Genomic DNA, 26322 nt, shown 5'->3' with positions numbered 1-26322 from the left:
CGTTTTGGAAACTTCCTTTATCTCTGCCCCTCCCCACGTCAAAGTATATAATCAACAGCTCCTCATAATCCCAGTGCAGCTCTTTCTGCCCACAGGTCCTATCCCCATGCTTTAATAAAACCACCTTTTTATAAACCTTTTTATAAATCCCATGCTTTAATAAAACCATGTCTCAAGAATTCTTTCCTGATCGTTCACTCCCAAACCCCAACATCACATCACTATGACTATTTTCTGTCAATCCATTTATTTCATATCCAAAATGTGTATCCAGTGGGATGCACTCAGCTGCAAATAATAAAAAACTCTTAATTCAAATAGTTAAGAAATAAATTCATTATCTCCTATAATCAGAGATAGAATGGCTTTAGGGTTGGTTAATTCAATGGCTTAACAAGATCAAGATCCACCTTTCTAGTCTCCCATACACAGTGTCTATGTTTGTAGTCACATAGTGTCCCCATGGTTAAGATGGCTGCCAAGTCCTGGCATCACATGGATACCCAACAATTTCCAACTAAAAGATGATGTTCTCTTCCCCATGAATCTCTAAGTCTCAGCCAAAACACTATCTTCTGAGCTCCCCTCAAATATCAGAATTGGGTCACATGCCACTTCCTAAACTAATCACTGGCAAGAAGAATAGAACCAATCAGCAGCAGGCCCAAAGCCAGGCCCATAGCTCTGAAGTTCACCACCTCACCGGGAAGGCGGGGCTCAGAAGGAGGGGAAGAAAATGGATTCATGATAGGCAAACCACGAGTGCTGCCAGTGGTCAGTTAAATTTGTGAAGTTATTGAAAGGGTCAATACATCATTTTGTATAGCAGAAAAGGGAAAAAGCCCTAAAAAGTAAATAATTGAAGAACAGTGCCATGCCATGTAAAAAACAAACAGAAAAGCAAAAACAATCACCTATGGGTAAATGTATGGCATACTCACATACTGAGCACATAGCTGGAGAACAAGTACCAAAACTGTTAACTCCCTTTGTCCTCAACCTGACTATGCTAAGATTGACTTCTTAAATAAAAGCTTTTGCTTTGATCAGAGCTGTTAGCAAGGAAAACATTTTTGGCAGCTATGGCTCCCTGGTATGAAATATAAAATTTATGATGATCAAATGCAGTTCCCTTAACACATAGCCAGAAGCAAGACAAAATATTCACCCGAATACCCTCGTCAGTAGAAGACCAAGTAGAACTACAGTGAATAAACCGACAAAATGTTGTTCTCTCCGTTAGCTACAGTGAGCACTCTAGGTATTTTATAGAAAATACTCTAGGTATTTTACCCTCGTCAGTAGAAGACCAAGTAGAACTACAGTGAATAAACCGACAAAATGTTGTTCTCTCCGTTAGCTACGGTGAGCGCTCTAGGTATTTTATAGAAAATGGTTTCAAGTTAGATAAAATAGAAAAGGATTTTTATGGGTGAACGAAAAGAAACAGAGAATTTAAATTCCATAAAGGGAAATGAATATACTCCGTTTCTTCAGCTCTCATAGTCCCTGTTTTGACCAGAACAAGTTGCTCTGTAAAAGAAGCAAACTTGCATAGTAAACGGGCATTTTTATGTCATGCTGTCCAGATCCCACAGACCAAGAAAAAACAATAAACGGATCTGTCATATGTGCTTAACTAATTTCCACCACCTTCTATTTTAGCCCCTTGGTTTCAGCTCTCCTTCCTTCCTCCGCAATAGTTACCTTAGATAACTAGTTGCAAAACTACTCTGAAGCCCGAGCTGTCCAGGTAACCCCTCTCTGACTTCATTCATGGCCACAGCTTTAACTGTGAACCTAATGCTACTGAACCCCACCCGAATCTATCTCTTGGCTAGGTCAGCTAAGTCCCACACCTCCCTCTGGGATGTGTCACTTGACCGGGCCACAGGTGTTTTAATACGGCTAAAATCAAACTCACCCCCTTGTCACCAAAATGTTTTCTCTTCTATCCCCTACATTGGAGGGCAGTCCCATCGACCTAGCTGTCAAACCGCAAATATGGGAACCATCCTAGACTTCTCCCGTCTTTCATAATCTGCCATAAACCTGAGAAGACTGATCTCCTGCCTACCTAGATCCGCAGTGCAGCCCTCCTTCTCCACCTGCGCTGAAAAGGCTAACTGCAGGCAGTCTTCAGGACCTGCCGAGCCTAGTGCTGCAGTCTCCTTACTCATCTTGCTGATTCGGTCTCCTGGTCTCCCCACCATTTGGCCTTTATACTTCTGGTAGAGTGGCCTTTCTAAGGCACAAATCTGAGCGTGTCATTTGGAGCTCCAAAGTTATTGGAGGCTCCCATCCCCTATGAAATTAAATCTGAATTAAGATCTGAAGGATAGGTAATTCACGTGCACCGAGTGCATTACTTACACTCCTCTGGGAAGTGACTCAGCCTGGAAAACATCTCCCTTTCACCTGTCCTCCCCTTCCCACATTCTCACTTTCCAGGTCTATTCTTCCCTCTTCAGTGCAGCCTTCCCTGACAATCCCAGTCAGAATTACAAGTCCACTTGGTTGGTTCCCGTTAACTTCATTATGGTCATTATCACCTTCAATTGTAATTGTTTGCATGACTTCTCACTAGAATGTAAACTCTGAGAGTATAGTCCCTGTTGGCCCACCTTTGATCTTTAATATACAACATAATGCTTGGCACTTGGTAGGTTCAATAAATATCTGTTCAGTAAATTGCACAAATAAAATACAACAAAATGTGTTTATGTGCACAGCTAGCAGCTCTTTAAATGCCCCCAGGGAGCCAGCCTGATCGCTCAGGCAATACTGAATCCCAAGTTCACTCTACCAATAGTACAACAGCTAAGAGCCATTTACTCGCTACGGTCATACTCCCATCTGCCTTCCAATTCCTATTTTAAGAGTAAATAGAGAACAAAAGAATATAATGGAATTGGATTTTCAGAGCTGACGAGAATATTATTCTCTTCCAATTAATCAGATGCGATGATAATTAAAGTCTAGCTCTGGCAAAAACTAAAGTACAACAATTTAACACAAAATAGAGAATTCGGGAATGATAATGGTGGAAGCAATTTCAAGAACTCACTCAAACCTTCAGGTTAGATGACTCACAAATGGTACTCTCTCTTCCACCTTAAAAGATGGGTCAGTAAAGACATTTAACAAATCCTTTCACACCTTGTCCCAGTGTTTAACAATGAATCTTTTAGAGTCTAAAAGAGTATATTCCTAGTTAAGATTAAAAAGAAAATGACTTTTTTTTCCCCTTATACTAACCCTTCCTTAGGTCACTCTTTAGCCCTTTCTGTGCTAGGCTTACAAATCCTATACACATTGGGGCGCCTGGGTGGCACAGTCAGTTACGTGACTGACTCTTGGTTTCTGCTCTGGTAGTGATTTCTGGGTCATGAGATCGAGCCCCACTCCAGGCTCTGTGGTCAGTGTGGAATCTGCTTAAAACTCTCTCTTCCTCCCTACTGCGCTCTCTCTCTAAAATAAATAAAATCTTAAAAAAAAAAGAATTCTACACACACTTTGTAATAAGCACAGCAATAATAATGGACACTAGTATGTGAGCGCTGAGTACGAGTCAGGCTTTTCATGCATTATCTCATTCAGTCCTCACGACATCCTCATGAGTTAGCCATCACTATTAACCCCATCTTACAGATAGGTTTAGGGTCATGAAGTACTGCATGCAAGGTTACCAAGCTGGGAAGTGGCAGTGACCATTGCAACAAGGTCTGTCTCACTCAAGGAACTTCTGGGTCACTGCACTTTTCCCTCTGTAGCGCATGCACGGTCTCTCCACACTGCACCCTAATGCCTTAGTGCTTCACTGAAATGGAGATGAACTTCATGAGTTGTACATGTTTGTCTCTTGTGATTTCATCACATTATCAAATTGGGTTTTTTTAAATAACACTACATTAAAGAGGATAGATTGCCAACTTTGTTGTGTTTTTCCTAGAGCCAGGAAAATATAAAGTGAAGGTTGCTATCCTCACATTGTACTTACATATATAAATTACATATAAGTATATATGCAATATAAAACATTACATAAATACATAAATTAAAAGCATATGATATATATCCATGCATTTTTCTTAAATGCACCAATATTAATCACAGGCCATTAAAGGAAAGCATTAAGAGTAACACAGGTCTATAATTACCTGAAATGGGTGTTCTGATGTTAGAAAAGTAAGAACACCATTGCAATAAGTATTCTAATATGACTAGTACAGCTATTTATATGAATAACTAACATTTTTATAACATTATATGTTACGCACAGTGCTAACCACCATTAGAGCAATAACTAATGTGGTGAAAAAGTGTATTCAGAGTCAATTAGGCAATGTGATGGGTTAGTTAGTCATAACTTTTAGAGTTGGAAGGGCCTCCTAACACTAGTTTTACTGTACATCTTAATGCCTTTGACCACAAGACTCTGCACTCCAATATTATCATTCATGTAGCATTTTTTCTTTTTATTAAAAATTCAATATTTACTTTCATATTTCCTTTTTTAAAAAGATTTTATTTATTTATTTGACAGAGAGAGAGAGAAAGAGAGAGCACAAGCAGAGGGAGAAGCAGGCTCCCCACTGGGCAAGGAGCCCGATGCAGGACCCGATCCCAGGACCCTGGGATCACGACCTGAGCTGAAAACAGACACTTAACTGACTGAGCCACCCAGCCATCTCTACTTTCATATTTCCTAAAATACACAGAAAACCAAAGGCTCTACAAATAAATCATAAAATAAAATAAATTACTATTGTATCATGCTAGCACTGATGCTTAATTTGTCAGATTCATTACATTTACCCAGAGCACTGCTCCTTTAATACGTAGGTTTCCTACAGCATCTAATATAAATCATAAGGTTTGAAACCAGGCCAACAGATGGTTGCATTTTCAAAACAGCCTGAGCCACAGTTTCCACTTTGTGTTCACATCAAGATTAATAGCTGATACACCAGTTAAAATACAGTGAGCCATCACTAAGATTAATTTTCTCAATTACTTAACCTGAGGCTTCTTCTAACTCAAGCAAATGTAAAGAAATAAGCTGAGAGTTCCAATTATCAGTTGTTTTTTATTTTTACTAAGGGCATTTAACAATTTGATTTCAAATGCTTTCTTTTTAGAAGACATATTTCACCAAAGAAACATTTAAGAGGAGGACAATCAGATTATGAAAAGGAACAACATGGGCATCTGAGTAATTTTAACACATCAAAGGTTCTAGTTTTTCAAGAGCATTCTGCTTTCTAGGCAGGATGACACAGTCCCAGTTAAATGTGGACAGTCTTGGCTTTCCTTTTTCTTTTTTTTTTAATCCTAACCTAGTACACTCACAAGGGTACATTTAAATGATAAATTACATGGTCACTCAATTTCTGTGTCAGGAAGTAAATAATTAAATACTCTGTACTCAGCAATTATTAATTTACTTGATAATTTTGAACAGAGGAAATTTCCAACTGCTAAAGTTTTCAAGTGAAAAAAATTGTACAGTTTTCTCAGATGATAAACTGTCTTTTCAATTCTCCCTTTCCTAACATGCTCAAAATAGATTCATCTTAATTGGTCTAAGTAGAGATGAAATTTTCCTAATCATCTTCCCTGTCTATGCAAAAGAAAACAAGACAAACTTTTTGTCCTGCCCACCACAAAAGAGACATTCTATATTACAGAATATCAATTTCACATAATAATGATTTTTAAATGAGTCATTCATATATATATATGCTACTGTCAATCTGGGGTATTTTTGCACTTCTTACATTTTTACCACAGAAAGCTTAAACGGAAATTAAAGAGGGATGGAGAAAAAGCTAGATAACTGTGCAGCCATCAAAATTAATTTGCTGGAAGAAAAGGCTGGAGATACTGATCAAAATTAAGTTTGGAGAGGGGCGCGTGGTGGCTCAGTCCATTAAGTGCCCAGCTCTTGATTTTGGCTCAGATTATGATCTCAGGGTCATGAGATCAAGCTCCGTGTCAGGCTCCACCTGCACTGAGTGTGGAGTCTGCTTAAGATTCTCTCTCTCTCTCCCTCTCCACCTCCCACCACTGTTCATGCTTGCATGCACTCTCTCTCTCTCTGTGTATATGTATATATATGTGTGTAACTTATATATATATACACAAATCAAGCTTGGAGAGTTGTCTGAGGATTAAATCTTTTCATGGTTTTCTTAAGCCATGAACTGAAGCAGCAATTTGTAAATATTTTGGCTTCAGGACCACTTTACACTCTTGAAAATTACTAATAATCCCCCCATCTTCCTTCCCACTCAAAGAGCTTTGGCTTATGTGGGCTATTATTTATCAATATTTAATACATTCAAAATTAATACAGAATTTTCTGAAAATGTATTAATTCATTCAAAATATCATAAACCCATTATAAGTAATAAAATATTACCATTAAGAACTTTTAAAGATTTTATTTATTCATATGATGGAGAGAGAGAGACAGACAGAGAGAGAGGGAACACAAGCAGGGGGAGTAGGAGAGGGAGAAGCAGGCTCCCAGCAGAGGAGCCTGACGTGGGGCTCGATCCCAGGACTCCGGGATCACGCCCTGAGCCGAAGGCAGATGCTTAACGACTGAGCCACCCAGGCGCCCCAACCATTAAGAACATTTTTATGAGAAACAACTATATTTTAATTAAAAGTTTTTATAGTGAGAAGAATGGCATTACTTTATATTTTTGCAATTTTCTTTAATGTCTGGAATAATCAAAGATCGCTTTATCCTCTTGTCTGATTCTGCATTCAATCTGTTTCATTTGCAGCCTAAGGAAAATCCAGCCTCACACAGATATAAATTTTTAAAAGTGGAGGTGAGAATGACAGCCTTTTCAGATAATCATGGATATTCTTCTTTGATATTATGCCCAAACACAACAAGTTGTAGTTTCTTAAAGTTTAGCTGCAATGTGAAATCTTAAAACTTTGAACTTTTCTTACTCTTTATACTCAGATCTTTTGGTATCTTGAACTTTCAATGGAGCTTTTATCTATCCATGTCATTGTAACACATTGGTCATTTAAAAAATATGGAGTTATGCAGATCTTCCATATTTTGACACACTTCTTTACACAACATCAAAAAAAAAAAAAACCCATATTAGGGGCACCAGGGTGGCTCAGTCAGTTGAGCATCCGACTCTTGATCTTGGCTCAGGTCTTGATCTCAAGATTGTGAGTTCAAGCCCCGTATTTTGCCCCATGCTGGGCATGGAGCCTACTTAAAACAAAAACAAAACCACACTGGAGCATTCATTAATATCACCCATAGATTACCAAGGGGCACTAGTAAACTTTTGGGGGTGATGGAAATATTCTGGATCTTGATGGTGGTAATGGTTTCACAGTTGTATGTATATGTTAAAAACTCATCGAATTATACACTTAAAACATGTACAGTTTTGTATATAAGTTGTACCTCAGTAAAATAAAAGTAGTGTGACAGAAGGAAAAAAAAAAACTGTGAAAATGGAGTTCGTTATTCTACTCTGTGCTATCTTTGTTTATGAAATTTTCCATAATAAAAAGCAGGAAAAAGTCTTCAAGTTTTAGGCAACTGTCAAACTCAAAGCAACAAATTAGAGTTTTTCAAAATTCTTATTTTTTGCCCGAAAGCTTGAATTTTATCATTATTAGTAAATAATGTCAGATGCCCCTTGTGACAAGTGTATTTTAAAGAAAATGCCAGCCAAATGCCCAAACGTAAAAATGATAGCTTGCAAGTCATTTTTCAAGAGAAAAAATGACATTCCAGAAAAGAAAGTGGCTACTTTAGCTTGTAGCTTAAACAATGACACAAGTGTTTTTCCTCCTGCAGAAGTGCTTTATGCACCCTTTTCATTTCCATTAACAAAATACTAAAAAAGACACAGAGACAAATCAAATACCATTAATAGATTTTACTACTCAGCAAGAACAGTTTTATATGAAATTGGCTTTTTTAAAAAAATGTTTTTAATTGCAACTGCCTAACACATACTGGCCACACACCATTGCTTTTGCACTATTAGTATAAATGTTAATGTAGGGGAAAGGGAAATATCTTGGCATTATCATAAAAATAGTTTTGCCTTCATAGAACTTAAGTATCTTGGGGACCACCAGGGATCCATGGACCAAACTTTGAGAACTAGTAAACTAAGGTCTGTTTTAACAGAATTTAAAATCCAGGGGTGCCTGCGTGGCTCAGTTGGTTAGGCATCTGACTCTTGATTTCAGCTCAGGTCATGATTTCAGGGGCGTGAGACTGAGCCCCATGTCAGGCTCCACACTCAGCAGGGAGTCTGCTTGAGATTCTTTCTCTCCCTCTCCCTCTGACCCTCCCAGCACACTCGCTTGCTCTTCCTCTCAAATAAATAAATCTTAAAAAAAAAAAAAAAAAGAACTTAAAACCCAATGGAAGTGTAGCCCTGCAAATTATTAGGACATTAAATCATTCTTAGATAAGCACAGTGAAGTACATTTTTCTACAGCAAAAAGTTCACATGAGAAAAATAAACATTCAAACACATATCTATTCCCAATACCCCTTCCCACAAAATGGACCTTCAAGAGAACATATGTCATTTGAGCAAAACAAATATTTTCAAATTAAACATTTTAGAAATTTGTTATTTATCACTGATCTAACTTTCAGATTTAAGAATTCTAGAAAGCTCTAAGATTTTTACTCTAGTGATTTCCTTCTCCCTCCAACCCATTCCGCTGCAACAACCAAGGGGTGAATTACATTGACAGTATTATCTTCCATAAAGACCCTCATGCCTACATACTCAGTACACTGGAAGCTCTGTCCTGGTCTCAAAGGGGGAAAGGAGCACTGAAGATTAGGCACCAAACTCAGAGTTGATGGTTTCCCCAGATGGATCCCAAAAACTCTTCTCTTCTGGCTGAACCACCACCTAGAAACAACTACTAGAAATCCCTCTGTAGACCAAGTCAAACCTTTTAAGACTTACAAGATTGTCTAAGCTGTCCAGGTCTCTAAAAGGTGCCTCTCAAAAAAGGCACATTTGCATAGAATAAATTCACTGACTCACGTCACTGAGAATTCTCATAGTGTTTCATCCCATAAAGTCTGAGTCTGGTATCTCTCTGTTCTGACCTGTTGAGCACTGGATACAGACTGAATTGACTACAGCTGCATCAACTCTAATTTACCTAACCATGACCCTTTTCCTCTTCTATAACCCTTTCTGTGCACGCTTATGTGCTTCTGTTTGAGCCAACGGTTGGCCCAACCCTAACCCCTTCATTGCCTCTGTGTCATAGTCTGAAACTAATTCAAAGTCATATCTTCGGGATCCAATTCTGGGTTTTATCTCTTTTATCCCACATCTATCCACTCAGTCCTTTTTATTACATACCCACTGCCTCAGGATGTGTGACTGCTTGCATCTCCTTTCCTACTCCTTCACCTACTCCTCATAGACATAAACCTAGCAAGCTCCCTGCCATCCCTTCCTCAGCTAACTAGACTGTAGGTTCAGTCATTACAGTCTTTGTAGTGTGCCCCCTATTACTAATATTACCTCCAGCCTGCTTCTCTCCCCCTAAATCCGATCTGCTGCTCCTGGAAGGTGTCCCTTCCCTGCTCTCCACCTGCCTACTGAGTCTCATCCTATTCTTCTGAGCTCTGCCACTCCTTACCCCCACACTCTCCTAGAAGGTAAAATCATAAGCTTCTTCCCCTGGATCCTAACAAAGCCCACTATTGTTATGGGCAAACTCCAGTTCATCTATTCCTCCTTCTTCTCCATTTCTCATTGCCCAGTAACTACACTCTTAAGGACTATGTCTTATACTTCTCTGTATCTCATGATACCGAAGAGAGGCATACATACACATTGTACACACTTCATAACATTCATTAAATTAATGATGAATAATTATTATTAAATAAAAAAATAGTTGAGGTTCCTAGAAAATTATGGTTTCCGCCTATATTTGCAAAAATTATAAAGAAATATGCTGGCCTGCAAAAACAAAAAAATACCTCTAGACCTTTCCAAATTCCCCACTGCCTCCTCTAAGATACGTCTGACAGCCAAAAGTAAACTAGTCTTTGCAAGCATTAAATTGCTCATCAATCTTACAAAGGTTGTCATTTAGTCAATTACCTTCCCTAAGGAAATATAAATGGAATACAGCTGCCTGAGAAAAATTAATTCACCCAACTCCAGGAAGTAGCTCACTGAGAACAGCTTCCACCACTCCAGGGTATCTGAGCCATATTTCATTCCTAGTTTCACCGGGAACACTGGTTTTTTTTTACCTTTTTCTTCTTTTTGGATTTGAATTTTAGCGGATCATTGCAGTTAGGTTTGTAAGGAGTTGCAGCCCAATATTAAGTAGACATACTATCACCCAAAGTTTGGACTACAATAGAACTAAGATGTAGAGCCTTTTCTTATATCTGAAAACATGAATGTTGCCTCCACATCCTATCAAACTCTCCTAACACTCACATAGAGGTAGATGATGGTTGAAGACAGAGAGGAAAATGTTCAGCATGGAAATGTAAAGCAGCACAGGGAACAGCAGTGACTGGCAGGGGAAATCCAAATTCAGATGCCTTCTGGAGCCAAGCACATAGTGTGAACATGTTCAGCAAATTTATGGTAAGAACAACAGAATAAGGGGGATGAGAAGGGCAGCTACTTCTAAGGTCAGTGTGCCAACTACCCCATCCAGAAAATCGTTACCATGCAAGAATGTAGACCCAGTGTCACATTTTCTGGTTGTTCAGGAGCCAGCAGGAACCCAGACTTTTTACATAAAATTACCCCAATGTTGGCAAGTTATTAAAATTAGGAAAAAAAAACCCGAAACTCTGTGCCAGTGAAATACAAAATGAAAGGCTGCTAATTTATGATCTCTGGAACACAGAATTGGGGTATAAAAAATATTATAAAAATACATTCCTAAAACTAAATCCCTACTTCACACTCACTTTTAGTAACCAGATTTCTCTATTAATCCTCTGGGTCTGAGTACATATATTAATGATCATATCAGGTAGGTTAAAAGCTTAAATGCAAAAGCAACAAGAAAAAAAAACTGGGAGAAAATATAAATGAATATATATCCTATCTTTTATTTGGAGATGACTCTAACTATAATAATTAAAGAAATCACAGAAGAATTTTTCATCTATAATTTAACAAAAATTAAAAGCATTTATTGTGAAAAATGTCTTGTGACCAAAATTAAATGTAAAATAAAACCTGGAAGATACTTTAAGCCAATATAGCAAAGGGCTAATTGTCTTTACTATAAAAAACAAAATAAAACAAAACAAACAAAACCCTCACAAATTGATAAAAGACATAAAAAGAATAGATTCTAACTTCTTATGGACAAGGATGGTTTGCTATTGCCAGCTCCTAACCCAGTTCAAACAGTGTTCCCTTGGGACTAGGGCTGAGACATCTGCCAAACCACACAAGTAGAACACAATAAGCTCTCAAACACCTAAAAAGCACTAGAGGAAAAGGAGCGCCACAAAAGATCCAACAGATAGAAGAATTCATACCCAAGGACTAGAGATTTTAAATATATGAAAAGTCCTGTTTGGAAAACTGCCTATTTAGCACTTCTACCTACTTTTAAATCAGATTGTTTTTTTGTTCAAAATGGCCACAGACACATGAAAAGATGCTCAATGTCTCTAATCATCAGGGACATGCAAATCAAAACCACAATGCTATATCACCTCACGCTTGTCAGAATGGCTATCATCAAAAAGACAAGAGGCAACAAATGCTAGCAAAGATATGGTGAAAATGGAACCCTTACACACTTCTGGTGGGAATGTAAGTTGGTCCAACGACTATATGAAAGAGTATGGAGGTTCCCCCAAAAATTAAAAACAGAAATACTATACAATCCAGTAGTTTACTACTGGGTATAAACCCAAGAAAGATATATGAACTCCCATGTTTANCGACTATATGAAAGAGTATGGAGGTTCCCCCAAAAATTAAAAAGAAATACTATACAATCCAGTAGTTTACTACTGGGTATAAACCCAAGAAAGATATATGAACTCCCATGTTTATCACAGTATTATTCACAATAGCCAAAATATGAAAATAGCCCAAATGCCCATCAATGGATGAATGGTACATATACACAATGGAACACTATTCAGCCATGAGACAGGAGAATATCCTCCTGCCTGTGACAACATGGATGGACCCTGAGCACATAATGTTAAGCAAGATGAGTCAGAGAAAAATGAGGACTGTATGATGCCACTTAAAAGTGGAATCTAAGAGTAAACCTGTAAAAAGCAGTAAAATGGTGGTCAACAGAAAACTGGGCCGTAGGGGGGTAAGAGTAATGGTATTTGAAAGTGTACACACTTACAACAAGTAGTAAATAAGCCATAGAGATCTAATTTACAGTATAATGAATACAGACAAAAATATTGTACTATAATTATGTAACATGATAAATATCACTACATCGGCAATCAAATCACAATATATAAATGTATCAAAGTCACCTTGTACTCCTTACATTTATACAATGTTACACACCAAATTTATTTTAAAAAAGAAAAATGAAATAAAATATTTTTAAATATATGAAAAGAACATTAATAATTAATTATACTGAAATCCTCAAAGAGATAAATGAAAGAATAACATCCAGGAAGAATGAACAGAACAGGAAAATATGAAAAAGAACCAATTAGAAATCTTGGAGATGAACATAAAGTCATTGATACTTCCAAAATAATAATAATAATAATAATACTAAGATGCCCTAAATGGCATAATTGAGACAGCTGAAAAGAATTCCAAGAATTCACTACTAACAAATTAAGACATTGGAAATAATGCAAATCTAATGAATTCCCTCCCCAGAAAAAGTCACTTATGTACTTATCAAGTTTTATAAACAGTTTTATAAACTACTCCCAGAGTCTTTGAACCCACTTCTACCCTAGACTTCTGAATGCAAAATATCTTAAGAATGGAAATCTGTTCTACTCCATTAATACAATACATTATTAATACAATAAAATACTGTTTCAAGGTATAGGAAACAGACTTTAAATTTGAGTTAGGATCAAATCAAAAAGAAGTCAATTAAATCTGATCAAGAAATGAAACTCACAAAGAAAGTATCCTGAATCTTCCTAAATATTCTGTTAAAAAACTCAGGTAAAAATAAGATTGAGAAAATCAGTAACTATCCATAGTAAATAAAGGAATTCTAGTGTGTATTAAAATTGGTTAATTATAACACAATAATTATCATCTTCGATGCAAATATGATTTTAAAGTTCATTTTGGCATCACAAAATGTGACAGAAAAAGTAGAGGATCTGTAATAGGCAAAAACCAGTTTTTAAAATGTTAAATGATCATATGGGGATACAAAATTGGTGGAGTTTAAAAGAAGCTAAATTGCTCTGAGTTAGAAAAGATGAGAGATAAAGAAGCCTGAGGGGAAAATCTGGAGATATTGCCTAGAATAAGGGGAATTTTAAAGACGAAGCTGAAAAGAGCAATAAAATAGAAAATTGACTGGTTGATGCATCGTGATTTGGGGTGAGCTGAACAGAGCTGTCTAACGGCAATGTAGGTGACACATGCTATAAGCTGTATGATGCCAATCCCACAATATCTTTGGGAAAATCTACACGTTATTCACTTTTTTTTAATTTTTTTGTTCTTTAAACAGGATCAGGAGAGGCAAGGAAGGGCACGGAGTTCTCCTTCAACATTGGCCTGACACAGAGAACATACAGAAAGCTAGCTAACATCTGTGTTATACAAGAAAGTCTTAAATTTGCCCTTTGCTATTAACCTAAATGGAAATGTTTGGCCCTTATCAAAACTCCGATGGAAGATTCTGAAAACACAAAAATCTTCCTTAAAATAGCCGTGAAATGTTTCAGAATACAAATTCAGATGACATACTGAGTATCTTCTGTTTAAGATAGCTAAGATCTTGGGAAGGTAAAATGATGACTTCTCTGAAAATGTCTAGTGAGAATTTGGAAATAAAATTGTGTCTCTGGAACATTTTCTTTAATGCATCAATAAACTTCTGTATTAAGGTTCTTTTAGGATGTACACTTCCACAGGTTTTCTTCAAGCTGATATGGACAGGAATTATNGGTTTGCTATTGCCAGCTCCTAACCCAGTTCAAACAGTGTTCCCTTGGGACTAGGGCTGAGACATCTGCCAAACCACACAAGTAGAACACGATAAGCTCTCAAACACCTCAAAAGCACCAGAGGAAAAGGAGCGCCACAAAAGATCCAACAGATAGAAGAATTCATACCCAAGGACTAGAGATTTTAAATATATGAAAAGTCCTGTTTGGAAAAATGCCTATTTAGCGCTTCTACCTACTTTTAAATCAGATTGGTTTTTTGTTCAAAATGGCCACAGACACATGAAAAGATGCTCAATGTCTCTAATCATCAGGGACATGCAAATCAAAACCACAATGCTATATCACCTCACGCTTGTCAGAATGGCTATCATCAAAAAGACAAGAGGCAACAAATGCTAGCAAAGATATGGTGAAAATGGAACCCTTACACACTTCTGGTGGGAATGTAAGTTGGTCCAATGACTATATGAAAGAGTATGGAGGTTCCCCCAAAAATTAAAAACAGAAATACTATACAATCCAGTAGTTTACTACTGGGTATAAACCCAAGAAAGATATATGAACTCCCATGTTTATCACAGTATTATTCACAATAGCCAAAATATGAAAATAGCCCAAATGCCCATCAATGGATGAATGGTACATATACACAATGGAACACTATTCAGCCATGAGACAGGACAATATCCTCCTGCCTGTGACAACATGGATGGACCCTGAGCACATAATGTTAAGCAAGATGAGTCAGAGAAAAATGAGGACTGTATGATGCCGCTTAAAAGTGGAATCTAAGAGTAAACCTGTAAAAAGCAGTAAAATGGTGGTCACCAGAAAACTGGGCCATAGGGGGGTAAGAGTAATGGTGTTTGAAAGTGTACACACTTACAACAAGTAGTAAATAAGCCATAGAGATCTAATTTACAGTATAATGAATACAGACAAAAATATTGTACTATAATTATGTAACATGATAAATATCACTACATCGGCAATCAAATCACAATATATAAATGTATCAAAGTCACCTTGTACTCCTTACATTTATACAATGTTATACACCAAATTTATTTTAAAAAAGAAAAATGAAATAAAATATTTTTAAATATATGAAAAGAACATTAATAATTAATTATACTGAAATCCTCAAAGAGATAAATGAAAGAATAACATCCAGGAAGAATGAACAGAACAGGAAAATATGAAAAAGAACCAATTAGAAATCTTGGAGATGAACATAAAGTCATTGATACTTCCAAAATAATAATAATAATAATAATAATACTAAGATGCCCTAAATGGCATAATTGAGACAGCTGAAAAGAATTCCAAGAATTCACTACTAACAAATTAAGACATTGGAAATAATGCAAATCTAATGAATTCCCTCCCCAGAAAAAGTCACTTATATACTTATCAAGTTTTATAAACAGTTTTATAAACTACTCCCAGAGTCTTTGAACCCACTTCTACCCTAGACTTCTGAATGCAAAATATCTTAAGAATGGAAATCTGTTCTACTCTGTTAATACAATACATTATTAATACAAATAAAATACTGTTTCAAGGTATAGGAAACAGACTTTAAATTTGAGGTAGGATCAAATCAAAAAGAAGTCAATTAAATCTGATCAAGAAATGAAACTCACAAAGAAAGTATCCTGAATCTTCCTAAATATTCTGTTAAAAAACTCAGGTAAAAATAAGATTGAGAAAATCAGTAACTATCCATAGTAAATAAAGGAATTCTAGTGTGTATTAAAATTGGTTAATTATAACACAATAATTATCATCTTCGATGCAAATATGATTTTAAAGTTCATTTTGGCATCACAAAATGTGACAGAAAAAGTAGAGGATCTGTAATAGGCAAAAACCAGTTTTTAAAATGTTAAATGATCATATGGGGATACAAAATTGGTGGAGTTTAAAAGAAGCTAAATTGCTCTGAGTTAGAAAAGATGAGAGATAAAGAAGCCTGAGGGGAAAATCTGGAGATATTGCCTAGAATAAGGGGAATTTTAAAGACGAAGCTGAAAAGAGCAATAAAATAGAAAATTTACTGGTTGATGCATCGTGATTTGGGGTGAGCTGAACAGAGCTGTCTAACGGCAATGTAGGTGACACATGCTATAAGCTGTATGATGCCAATCCCACAATATCTTTGGGAAAATCTACACGTTATTCACTTTTTTTTAATTTTTTTGTTCTTTAAACAGGATCAGGAGAGGCAAGGAAGGGCACGGAGTTCTCCTTCAACATTGGCCTGACACAGAGAACATACAGAAAGCTAGCTAACATCTGTGTTATACAAGAAAGTCTTAAATTTGCCCTTTGCTATTAACCTAAATGGAAATGTTTGGCCCTTATCAAAACTCCGATGGAAGATTCTGAAAACACAAAAATCTTCCTTAAAATAGCCGTGAAATGTTTCAGAATACAAATTCAGATGACATACTGAGTATCTTCTGTTTAAGATAGCTAAGATCTTGGGAAGGTAAAATGATGACTTCTCTGAAAATGTCTAGTGAGAATTTGGAAATAAAATTGTGTCTCTGGAACATTTTCTTTAATGCATCAATAAACTTCTGTATTAAGGTTCTTTTAGGATGTACACTTCCACAGGTTTTCTTCAAGCTGATATGGACAGGAATTATCTTGTTTGAAGACCTTGAAATATTTAAAATACAGGTATTTATCTTCTTTGATTACTTCTTCTTTGTTACTTCAGAAGTATACAAATCAGGTTGTCTTGAAGTTCACAATTTTATTTTATTTTTTAAATTTTTTTGAAGNTGAAGTTCACAATTTTATAAGAATAATGCCTGGGTTTGAAATAGCACATTTGCATCACAACAGAGCAGCTTCCTTTGAATACATTCATACTGCAGAATAGCCCTGCTCTGATTTTAACAAAATCTTCATTTGATGAATACACTTTCCACTTGGAAACATAATTGTGTGTGAGTCTGTCTCAATCATATGCCATCTTCCTGAGAAGATGATAGAAGCGTTTGTGTCTGAATCTTTATTTCCCCAAAACACATGTTTCCTTTGGGGGAGAAATTGAAGGACAAGTTTTCAATCTTTGCAGGACACCTAAACTTTATCTTCCCAGAATGAAACTTTTTGGCCTGGAATATTCTATTCCTAATTCCTAGTTAAAAGCAGCAAGCCTGGTGCGGAATGGTGTATCCATACAGACCTTCACTGGAGAAGATGTNGTTATTCACTTTTTTTTAATTTTTTTGTTCTTTAAACAGGATCAGGAGAGGCAAGGAAGGGCACGGAGTTCTCCTTCAACATTGGCCTGACACAGAGAACATACAGAAAGCTAGCTAACATCTGTGTTATACAAGAAAGTCTTAAATTTGCCCTTTGCTATTAACCTAAATGGAAATGTTTGGCCCTTATCAAAACTCCGATGGAAGATTCTGAAAACACAAAAATCTTCCTTAAAATAGCCGTGAAATGTTTCAGAATACAAATTCAGATGACATACTGAGTATCTTCTGTTTAAGATAGCTAAGATCTTGGGAAGGTAAAATGATGACTTCTCTGAAAATGTCTAGTGAGAATTTGGAAATAAAATTGTGTCTCTGGAACATTTTCTTTAATGCATCAATAAACTTCTGTATTAAGGTTCTTTTAGGATGTACACTTCCACAGGTTTTCTTCAAGCTGATATGGACAGGAATTATCTTGTTTGAAGACCTTGAAATATTTAAAATACAGGTATTTATCTTCTTTGATTACTTCTTCTTTGTTACTTCAGAAGTATACAAATCAGGTTGTCTTGAAGTTCACAATTTTATTTTATTTTTTAAATTTTTTTGAAGTTCATAATTTTATAAGAATAATGCCTGGGTTTGAAATAGCACATTTGCATCACAACAGATCAGCTTCTTTTGAATACATTCATACTGCAGAATAGCCCTGCTCTGATTTTAACAAAATCTTCATTTGATGAATACACTTTCCACTTGGAAACATAATTGTGTGTGAGTCTGTCTCAATCATATGCCATCTTCCTGAGAAGATGATAGAAGCGTTTGTGTCTGAATCTTTATTTCCCCAAAACACATGTTTCCTTTGGGGAAGAAATTGAAGGACAAGTTTTCAATCTTTGCAGGACACCTAAACTTTATCTTCCCAGAATGAAACTTTTTGGCCTGGAATATTCTATTCCTAATTCCTAGTTAAAAGCAGCAAGCCTGGTGCGGAATGGTGTATCCATACAGACCTTCACTGGAGAAGATGTTTTCTTCATATTCATGAAATAAAATTAAACTGAATTGAATTTTGAATCAACATTTCAAGACATCATTATAATTATATTTAAAGCACAAAAGTATAAAAACCATAGGTACTAAAATCTTGACTGATAGATATGAGTAGTAAATATGTTCTATAAAATTTCTAATGTGTTATTGCCAAAATAAAATATTTACAAAAGTATGTCATTGAGAAAAACATATACAACTAGCCCTAAATATCTGCCCAAAGATATGATGCTAAAGAAATAAAAACTAAAGATAAGTAATCTTTAAATGGTACTCACCAATCACAATTGAAGACTCACAGTGATAATAACCATTACTTTGTTTTTTCTTTAGCATGGAGCAAAGATCTATGCGATGTACCATTTCTTCTCCAAATCTGTGACTGATAAATTTTTCATAGAATTCGGGGTCTATTTTTTTCACTCCCTTGAAATGACACAACAAAATCACATCACTCAATCATTCCACCGAGACAGACAGTTCATATTTATATCACTTTCTTAGAAACTGTTACTACATTTTGATATACAGTTCAGTTCTGCCTACGGGCATTTGAGAATGGATACCACAAAATGGTTGTAAAGCTGTTTTTAAAGTCTCCCTGTCTAGGATGAGTTGTATCACAAAAAAAAAAAAAAAAAAAAAAAATCATTAGAGTGTTGGGTTTAAATTTGGCAGCATTTAGAACTTCATATACTTTAAGCTTCTGAAATAATAAAGTATATCAAGTTGAAGTTTGAGGTATCAAAAAAAGTAATCATCTCCAACAACAATGGAGAAATGGATGAATATTTTAAAAGGGATATAAATCTTAACATTTTATAATGTATAAAATGTTTTAATAAGATGGATGAAATTTTTAAACTCCTTCTTTAAGAATTACTTGAAGACAGTTAAAGGTTATTTGAATTGGAGGAGAGGGTCAATGGATCTTGCAAGTCCTTCTCTACTTGCCTCTCCTTATTCTCAGTATCTTTCTCAGCAGGAAAAGGGCTGATTGGTGAAAAAAAAACAGTGGAAAACCTTGCTCCCTCTGTAGTTTCCCAAAACATGGAAATGAACGTCTCCCCCACCCCCTCCTACGCAATGGTCCTNTTCCTATGCAATGGTCCTGCACCCAGCCTCACAGTCCCAAAACACAGTCCATAAGATGAAGATTCAATACTATATGGGGCAAGTTTACTGGCTGACCATGTGTGAACTTTTCCTTTTAGTTTATAACTTCTAAAAATTTTACCCTCGCAATACTTGTTATTTTTTAAAATTTAGAAAATATAAGGAATCTAGCGCCTAAGTGGCTCAGTCAGTGGAGAGTGCAACTCTTGAACTGGGGGTTGTGAGTTCAAGCCCCATTGTGGGTGTAGCGTTTACTTAAAAAATAAAATCTTAAAAAAAAGAAAAAGAAAATATGAAGAATCTAAAAAAAAAGATAAATTGTAGTTAGAATATATATTTCCCCTTTTTATTTGCAAAAAGTTTTGATAAAAATTTTAAAAAGATATAAAACAAATTAAAATTAAATTGCCCCACACTGCAACTGCTACAGTTTTGTTATGTATTTTATTTTTCCTATGCAAAACAAAGTACTTTTTTCTTTTTTACAGGAATGTGGTTGAGCCATGAGTACTATTTAGCAATCAGCTTTTTTTTTTCAGTTAATATGTCAATAAATAACATACAGATGTGCAAAATATTTTTAATGTTTTTGTTTCCAGAGTACTCCACTGTATGGGGGCATCATTAATTTATTCATCCAATTATTTATTGTTAGACATATAAGTTGCCCTTAATTTTTAACATTGTATTTAACAAGTTTTTGTTGATGTATATTTTTGTTCTGTATCTAAATGAGCTGCTGACCTTTCCGAGCTGCTCTACTCACAGACTTTCACACCTAAGTTAAGAGCAACTCTATTCCAGCTGATCAGGCCGAAACCCTAGGGTCACCCTGAACTCACCTCTTCCTCTCATTGTCTCCTCCAAGCCAACCAGTTGGCTCTACCTTCAACATGTGACTAATTCGTACCATTCCCTTGCTGCCTTTGTTCAAGCTTCCCCAGTTTCTTTCACCTGGATTACCCTAATAGCCTCCTGTTTTCCCACCCTATGTATAAAAACATACATCAGGTCACTCCTCGGCTCAAAATTCTCCACTGGGTCCCCATTTCTCTCAAAGGAAGAGCCCACTTCCCCAGAACAGCCCACAAGGTCCTGCTCTGCCCGCTCAGTACTTCCTGGGCCTTGTCTTTTACTCCTCCCTTCACCCTTCCCCAGCCTCAGCCTCTACTCCATGCCTTCCTAGAGCACACCAGTGCAAACCCCCCTCAAAGCCTGTATAAGGCTGGTTTCCTCTCCTGGAAATGTTCTTGCCCCGGATGGCCTTGTGACCGGTCTCCCACCTCCTTGCAGTCCTGCTCAAATTTTACTTTCTTAATTGAACTTCTCCTGACCACTCCCTTTAACATGCGCTCCCAAATCCTTTCTGCCCTTCNAGATAGCCTTGTGACCGGTCTCCCACCTCCTTGCAGTCCTTGTTCATATTTTACTTTCTTAATTGAACTTCTCCTGACCACTCCCTTTAACATGCGCTCCCAAATCCTTTCTGCCCTTCCCTCTCTATAAATATTTACGGTCATTTTTCCATGGTACGTACCACCTCCTACCGCACTGTGAAATTTACTTTACTGTGTTGATGTTCCATGGGCTGTCATTGTCTGTCTCTCCCCATGAGCATGGATGTTCCACACAGAAAAAGAATTTTGTCTGATTTGTATTCACTGAACTGTCCCCAGTGCCTAGCACCCTGTGTGACAAGGAACTGTGTGTTAATAAATAATTGTCACAAATGCAGAAGATCAAGTTTCAAAAAAAGGTAGTTGACAACATCAAATGGTGCTCGCTGGAAGATCAGTAAGAGTGAAACCCAGTGGACATCTTTTGATCTGGGGAGTAGGAAGCCCCGAGACAGACAGCACGCTGCCAAGGAGCGATCCAACTGCATGAGCTCAAAGAAGCTCTGCTACTTTTCAAGATGTGGTTGTGCTTCAGCGTCCTTGTCCGAAAAATGAGGTTAACAATGGAACCTCCTTCAAGGTGCTAGATGGACTAAATAAGTGAACTTACAAAAGTGTTTAAAACAGTGAAATATAGTAAAGGCTATCATATTTATATGATAAATGCTCTTATATATTATATATTATTATAATATTAATATATAAGAGTTAATTATATATTATTATAATATTAATATTATAAAATTATATATAACATACATATCTATAAGTAGTGAACTTTAAGGAATAACTTCAGTAGAAGTAAGGTTTCAGAAATGTTTTAAAAAGGTTCTGAGTAAATGGAAATTGACCACTCTTGTTTGTCTTTTCAATGCTTTTTCAGGTGTGCATGTGTGCTGGTTGGTGGGGGGGACGCAGGGCAGGCTGGTGTCTTTCCCTTAGTGCAGGCAGAAGAAGACTAGTCATAACTTCGCAGGAAAAAAAGAACTTCGGTTTTCAAGACATCAGTGCCAGTGCTGGCTAGCCACCATAATCTCCATTTCTATTTTGTAAGATGTCATTATTTCTTCAAAGTAAGAAAGAAGGGAAACATAGGTTTACCCCCAAAGATACAGATGTAGTGAAGGGAAGGGCCATATGCACCCCAATGTTCATAGCAGCATTGTCCACAATAGCTAAATCATGGAAGGAGCCGAGATGCCCCTCAACAGATGACTGGATTAAGAAGCTGTGGTCCATATATACAATGGAATATTACTCAGCTATCAGAAAGAACGAATTCTCAACATTTGCTACAACATGGACGGCACTGGAGCAGATAATGCTAAGTGAAATAAGTCAAGCAGAGAAAGACAATTATCATATGATTTCTCTCATCTATGGAACATAAGAACTAGGATGATCGGTAGGGGAAGAAAGGGATAAAGAAAGGGGGGGTAATCAGAAGGGGGAATGAAACATGAGAGACTATGGACTATGAGAAACAAACTGAGGGGTTCAGAGGGGAGGGGGGTGGGGGAATGGGATAGACTGGTGATGGGTAGTAAGGAGGGCACGTATTGCATGGTGCACTGGGTGTTATACGCAACTAATGAAGCATCAAACTTTACATCGGAATCTGGGGATGTACTGTATGGTGATTAACATAATATAATAAAATAAAANAGATATAAAACAAATTAAAATTAAATTGCCCCACACTGCAACTGTTACAATTTTGTTATGTATTTTATTTTTCCTATGCAAAACAAAGTACTTTTTTCTTTTTTACAGGAATGTGGTTGAGCCATGAGTACTATTTAGCAATCAGCTTTTTTTTTTCAGTTAATATGTCAATAAATAACATACAGATGTGCAAAATATTTTTAATGTTTTTGTTTCCAGAGTACTCCACTGTATGGGGGCATCATTAATTTATTCATCCAATTATTTATTGTTAGACATTTAAGTTGCCCTTAATTTTTAACATTGTATTTAACATGTTTTTGTTGATGTATATTTTTGTTCTGTATCTAAATGAGCTGCTGACCTTTCCGAGCTGCTCTACTCACAGACTTTCCCACCTAAGTTAAGAGCAACTCTATTCCAGCTGATCAGGCCGAAACCCTAGGGTCACCCTGAACTCACCTCTTCCTCTCATTGTCTCCTCCAAGCCAACCAGTTGGCTCTACCTTCAACATGTGACTAATTCTTACCATTCCCTTGCTGCCTTTGTTCAAGCTTCCCCAGTTTCTTTCACCTGGATTACCCTAATAGCCTCCTATTTTCCCACCCTATGTATAAAAACATACATCAGGTCACTCCTCGGCTCAAAATTCTCCACTGGGTCCCCATTTCTCTCAAAGGAAGAGCCCACTTCCCCAGAACAGCCCACAAGGTCCTGCTCTGCCCACTCAGTACTTCCTGGGCCTTGTCTTTTACTCCTCCCTTCACCCTTCCCCAGCCTCAGCCTCTACTCCATGCCTTCCTGGAGCACACCAGTGCAAACCCCCCTCAAAGCCTGTATAAGGCTGGTTTCCTCTCCTGGAAATGTTCTTGCCCCGGATGGCCTTGTGACCGGTCTCCCACCTCCTTGCAGTCCTGCTCAAATTTTACTTTCTTAATTGAACTTCTCCTGACCACTCCCTTTAACATGCGCTCCCAAATCCTTTCTGCCCTTCCCTCTCTATAAATATTTACGGTCATTTTTCCATGGTACGTACCACCTCCTACCGCACTGTGAAATTTACTTTACTGTGTTGATGTTCCATGGGCTGTCATTGTCTGTCTCTCCCCATGAGCATGGATGTTCCACACAGAAAAAGAATTTTGTCTGATTTGTATTCACTGAACTGTCCCCAGTGCCTAGCACCCTGCGTGACAAGGAACTGTGTGTTAATAAATAATTGTCACAAATGCAGAAGATCAAGTTTCAAAAAAAGGTAGTTGACAACATCAAATGGTGCTCGCTGGAAGATCAGTAAGAGTGAAACCCAGTGGACATCTTTTGATCTGGGGAGTAGGAAGCCCCGAGACAGACAGCACGCTGCCAAGGAGCGATCCAACTGCATGAGCTCAAAGAAGCTCTGCTACTTTTCAAGATGTGGTTGTGCTTCAGCGTCCTTGTCCGAAAAATGAGGTTAACAATGGAACCTCCTTCAAGGTGCTAGATGGACTAAATAAGTGAACTTACAAAAGTGTTTAAAACAGTGAAATATAGTAAAGGCTATCATATTTATATGATAAATGCTCTTATATATTATATATTATTATAATATTAATATATAAGAGTTAATTATATATTATTATAATATTAATATTATAAAATTATATATAACATACATATCTATAAGTAGTGAACTTTAAGGAATAACTTCAGTAGAAGTAAGGTTTCAGAAACGTTTTAAAAAGGTTCTGAGTAAATGGAAATTGACCACTCTTGTTTGTCTTTTCAATGGTTTTTCAGGTGTGCATGTGTGCTGGTTGGTGGGGGGGACGCAGGGCAGGCTGGTGTCTTTCCCTTAGTGCAGGCAGAAGAAGACTAGTCATAACTTCGCAGGAAAAAAAGAACTTCGGTTTTCAAGACATCAGTGCCAGTGCTGGCTAGCCACCATAATCTCCATTTCTATTTTGTAAGATGTCATTATTTCTTCAAAGTAAGAAAGAAGGGAAACATAGGTTTACCCCCAAAGATACAGATGTAGTGAAGGGAAGGGCCATATGCACCCCAATGTTCATAGCAGCATTGTCCACAATAGCTAAATCATGGAAGGAGCCGAGATGCCCCTCAACAGATGACTGGATTAAGAAGCTGTGGTCCATATATACAATGGAATATTACTCAGCTATCAGAAAGAACGAATTCTCAACATTTGCTGCAACATGGACGGCACTGGAGGAGATAATGCTAAGTGAAATAAGTCAAGCAGAGAAAGACAATTATCATATGATTTCTCTCATCTATGGAACATAAGAACTAGGAGGATCGGTAGGGGAAGAAAGGGATAAAGAAAAGGGGGGTAATCAGAAGGGGGAATGAAACATGAGAGACTATGGACTATGAGAAACAAACTGAAGACTTCAGAGGGGAGGGGGTGGGGGAATGGGATAGACTGGTGATGGGTAGTAAGGAGGGCACGTATTGCATGGTGCACTGGGTGTTATACGCAACTAATGGAGCATCGAACTTTACATCGGAATCCGGGGATGTACTGTATGGTGACTAACATAATATAATAAAAAATCATTTAAAAAAAAAAAAAGAAAGAAGGGAAACATAACAGTGACAATTCACTAGGCTTATTTAATTTTAGCAAAAAGTAAGGACCAACCATTTTTACAAGAATTCTTCACAGATGACTTCCAACATAAGTCTTTAAGGACTGAATTTTTATTAGAGAGTGGAATAGAATTAATTCTTTAAGTCAAAATTTATAGAGAGAATGGTGGTTCAAAAAGCATGTCTTAGGAGGCACTGAAATTATATGCCCTGAACAGAAAATATCTTCAGTGATAAAAAATCTAGAAATAGATAAGAATCTGCTTTGTCTGATATATAATATGAACACGATGTTTGTTCTCTAGGGAATTTTCTGTTTGGCAATATATTTTCTTCTTCTTTTTTTTTTCAGGCTCTTTTTCCCATAGCAATATGCATCTTTGCTAATAAAATGTATCTGAATTGATCTCACCACCCAGCTACAGCAGGTGGTATTTTTCTTTCATAAGAAAAGAAAGGACTATTATTCTAAGAAAATAAAGGAGCATATCAAAATCGGATATCATTCAGGGTAAAGCTAAGAAGGCTCCTATTTTCTTTTCTTTTCTTTTCTTTTTTTTTTTTTAAGACTTATTTATTTGAGAGGGAGAAAGAGCATGAGCAGGAGGGGCAGAAGCAGAGGGAGAGAGAGAATCTCCAGCAGACTCCCCACTGAGCATGGAGCCTGAGGCAGGGCTCCATCTCACAACCCTGAGATCACAACCTGAGCCAAACCAAGAGTTGGACGCTTACCCGACTAAGCCACCCAGGCACTCCAAGGCTCCTATTTTCTGAATGTATCCACTGAGTTGCCAAAATAGTCCCAGAGATAACACCCTGAAAGGTTCTGGTTTAAAGCTAAAAAGACTGGATTAGCATTAGTTTATGTTTTAGACATCCCACATTATTCTTTGCTCCCTTTCTTCATAGGGCAGACCCCTTCCAAGGTACATTGTCATTTAAAGATCAATGGAAGTATAACGCATTAGGAGAGCTCAAAGAAAATTACAAAGGGGCTAAAGCCAGAAACATTTGACCTGTAAAAGCTAAGAGAGTTGGGACTATTTCCAATGTAGGGAAACAATGTGTAGGCTAACTCAGACCAAACCATGTAAAGGGTGT

The 26322-nt window shown here is 37.0% G+C and overlaps 1 protein-coding gene across 4 annotated transcripts in view; it reads right to left on the bottom strand.

Annotated features, from left to right (window-relative positions):
* The window catches only part of AKAP7 (A-kinase anchoring protein 7), a 150788-nt gene that overhangs the window by 45900 nt on the left and 78566 nt on the right, over window positions 1-26322 (bottom strand). For all 4 annotated transcript variants that reach the window (XM_034669153.1, XM_034669152.1, XM_034669154.1 and 1 more), the window contains exon 7: window positions 18729-18876. In XM_034669153.1, the coding sequence (XP_034525044.1) occupies window positions 18729-18876 (148 nt within the window). The remainder of the gene's footprint in view (window positions 1-18728; window positions 18877-26322) is intronic.

This window comes from Ailuropoda melanoleuca, chromosome 10 (assembly GCF_002007445.2).
Source record: "Ailuropoda melanoleuca isolate Jingjing chromosome 10, ASM200744v2, whole genome shotgun sequence".
NCBI classification, from domain to species: Eukaryota; Metazoa; Chordata; class Mammalia; order Carnivora; family Ursidae; genus Ailuropoda; species Ailuropoda melanoleuca.
This window is presented reverse-complemented; position numbering and strand designations above follow the sequence as displayed.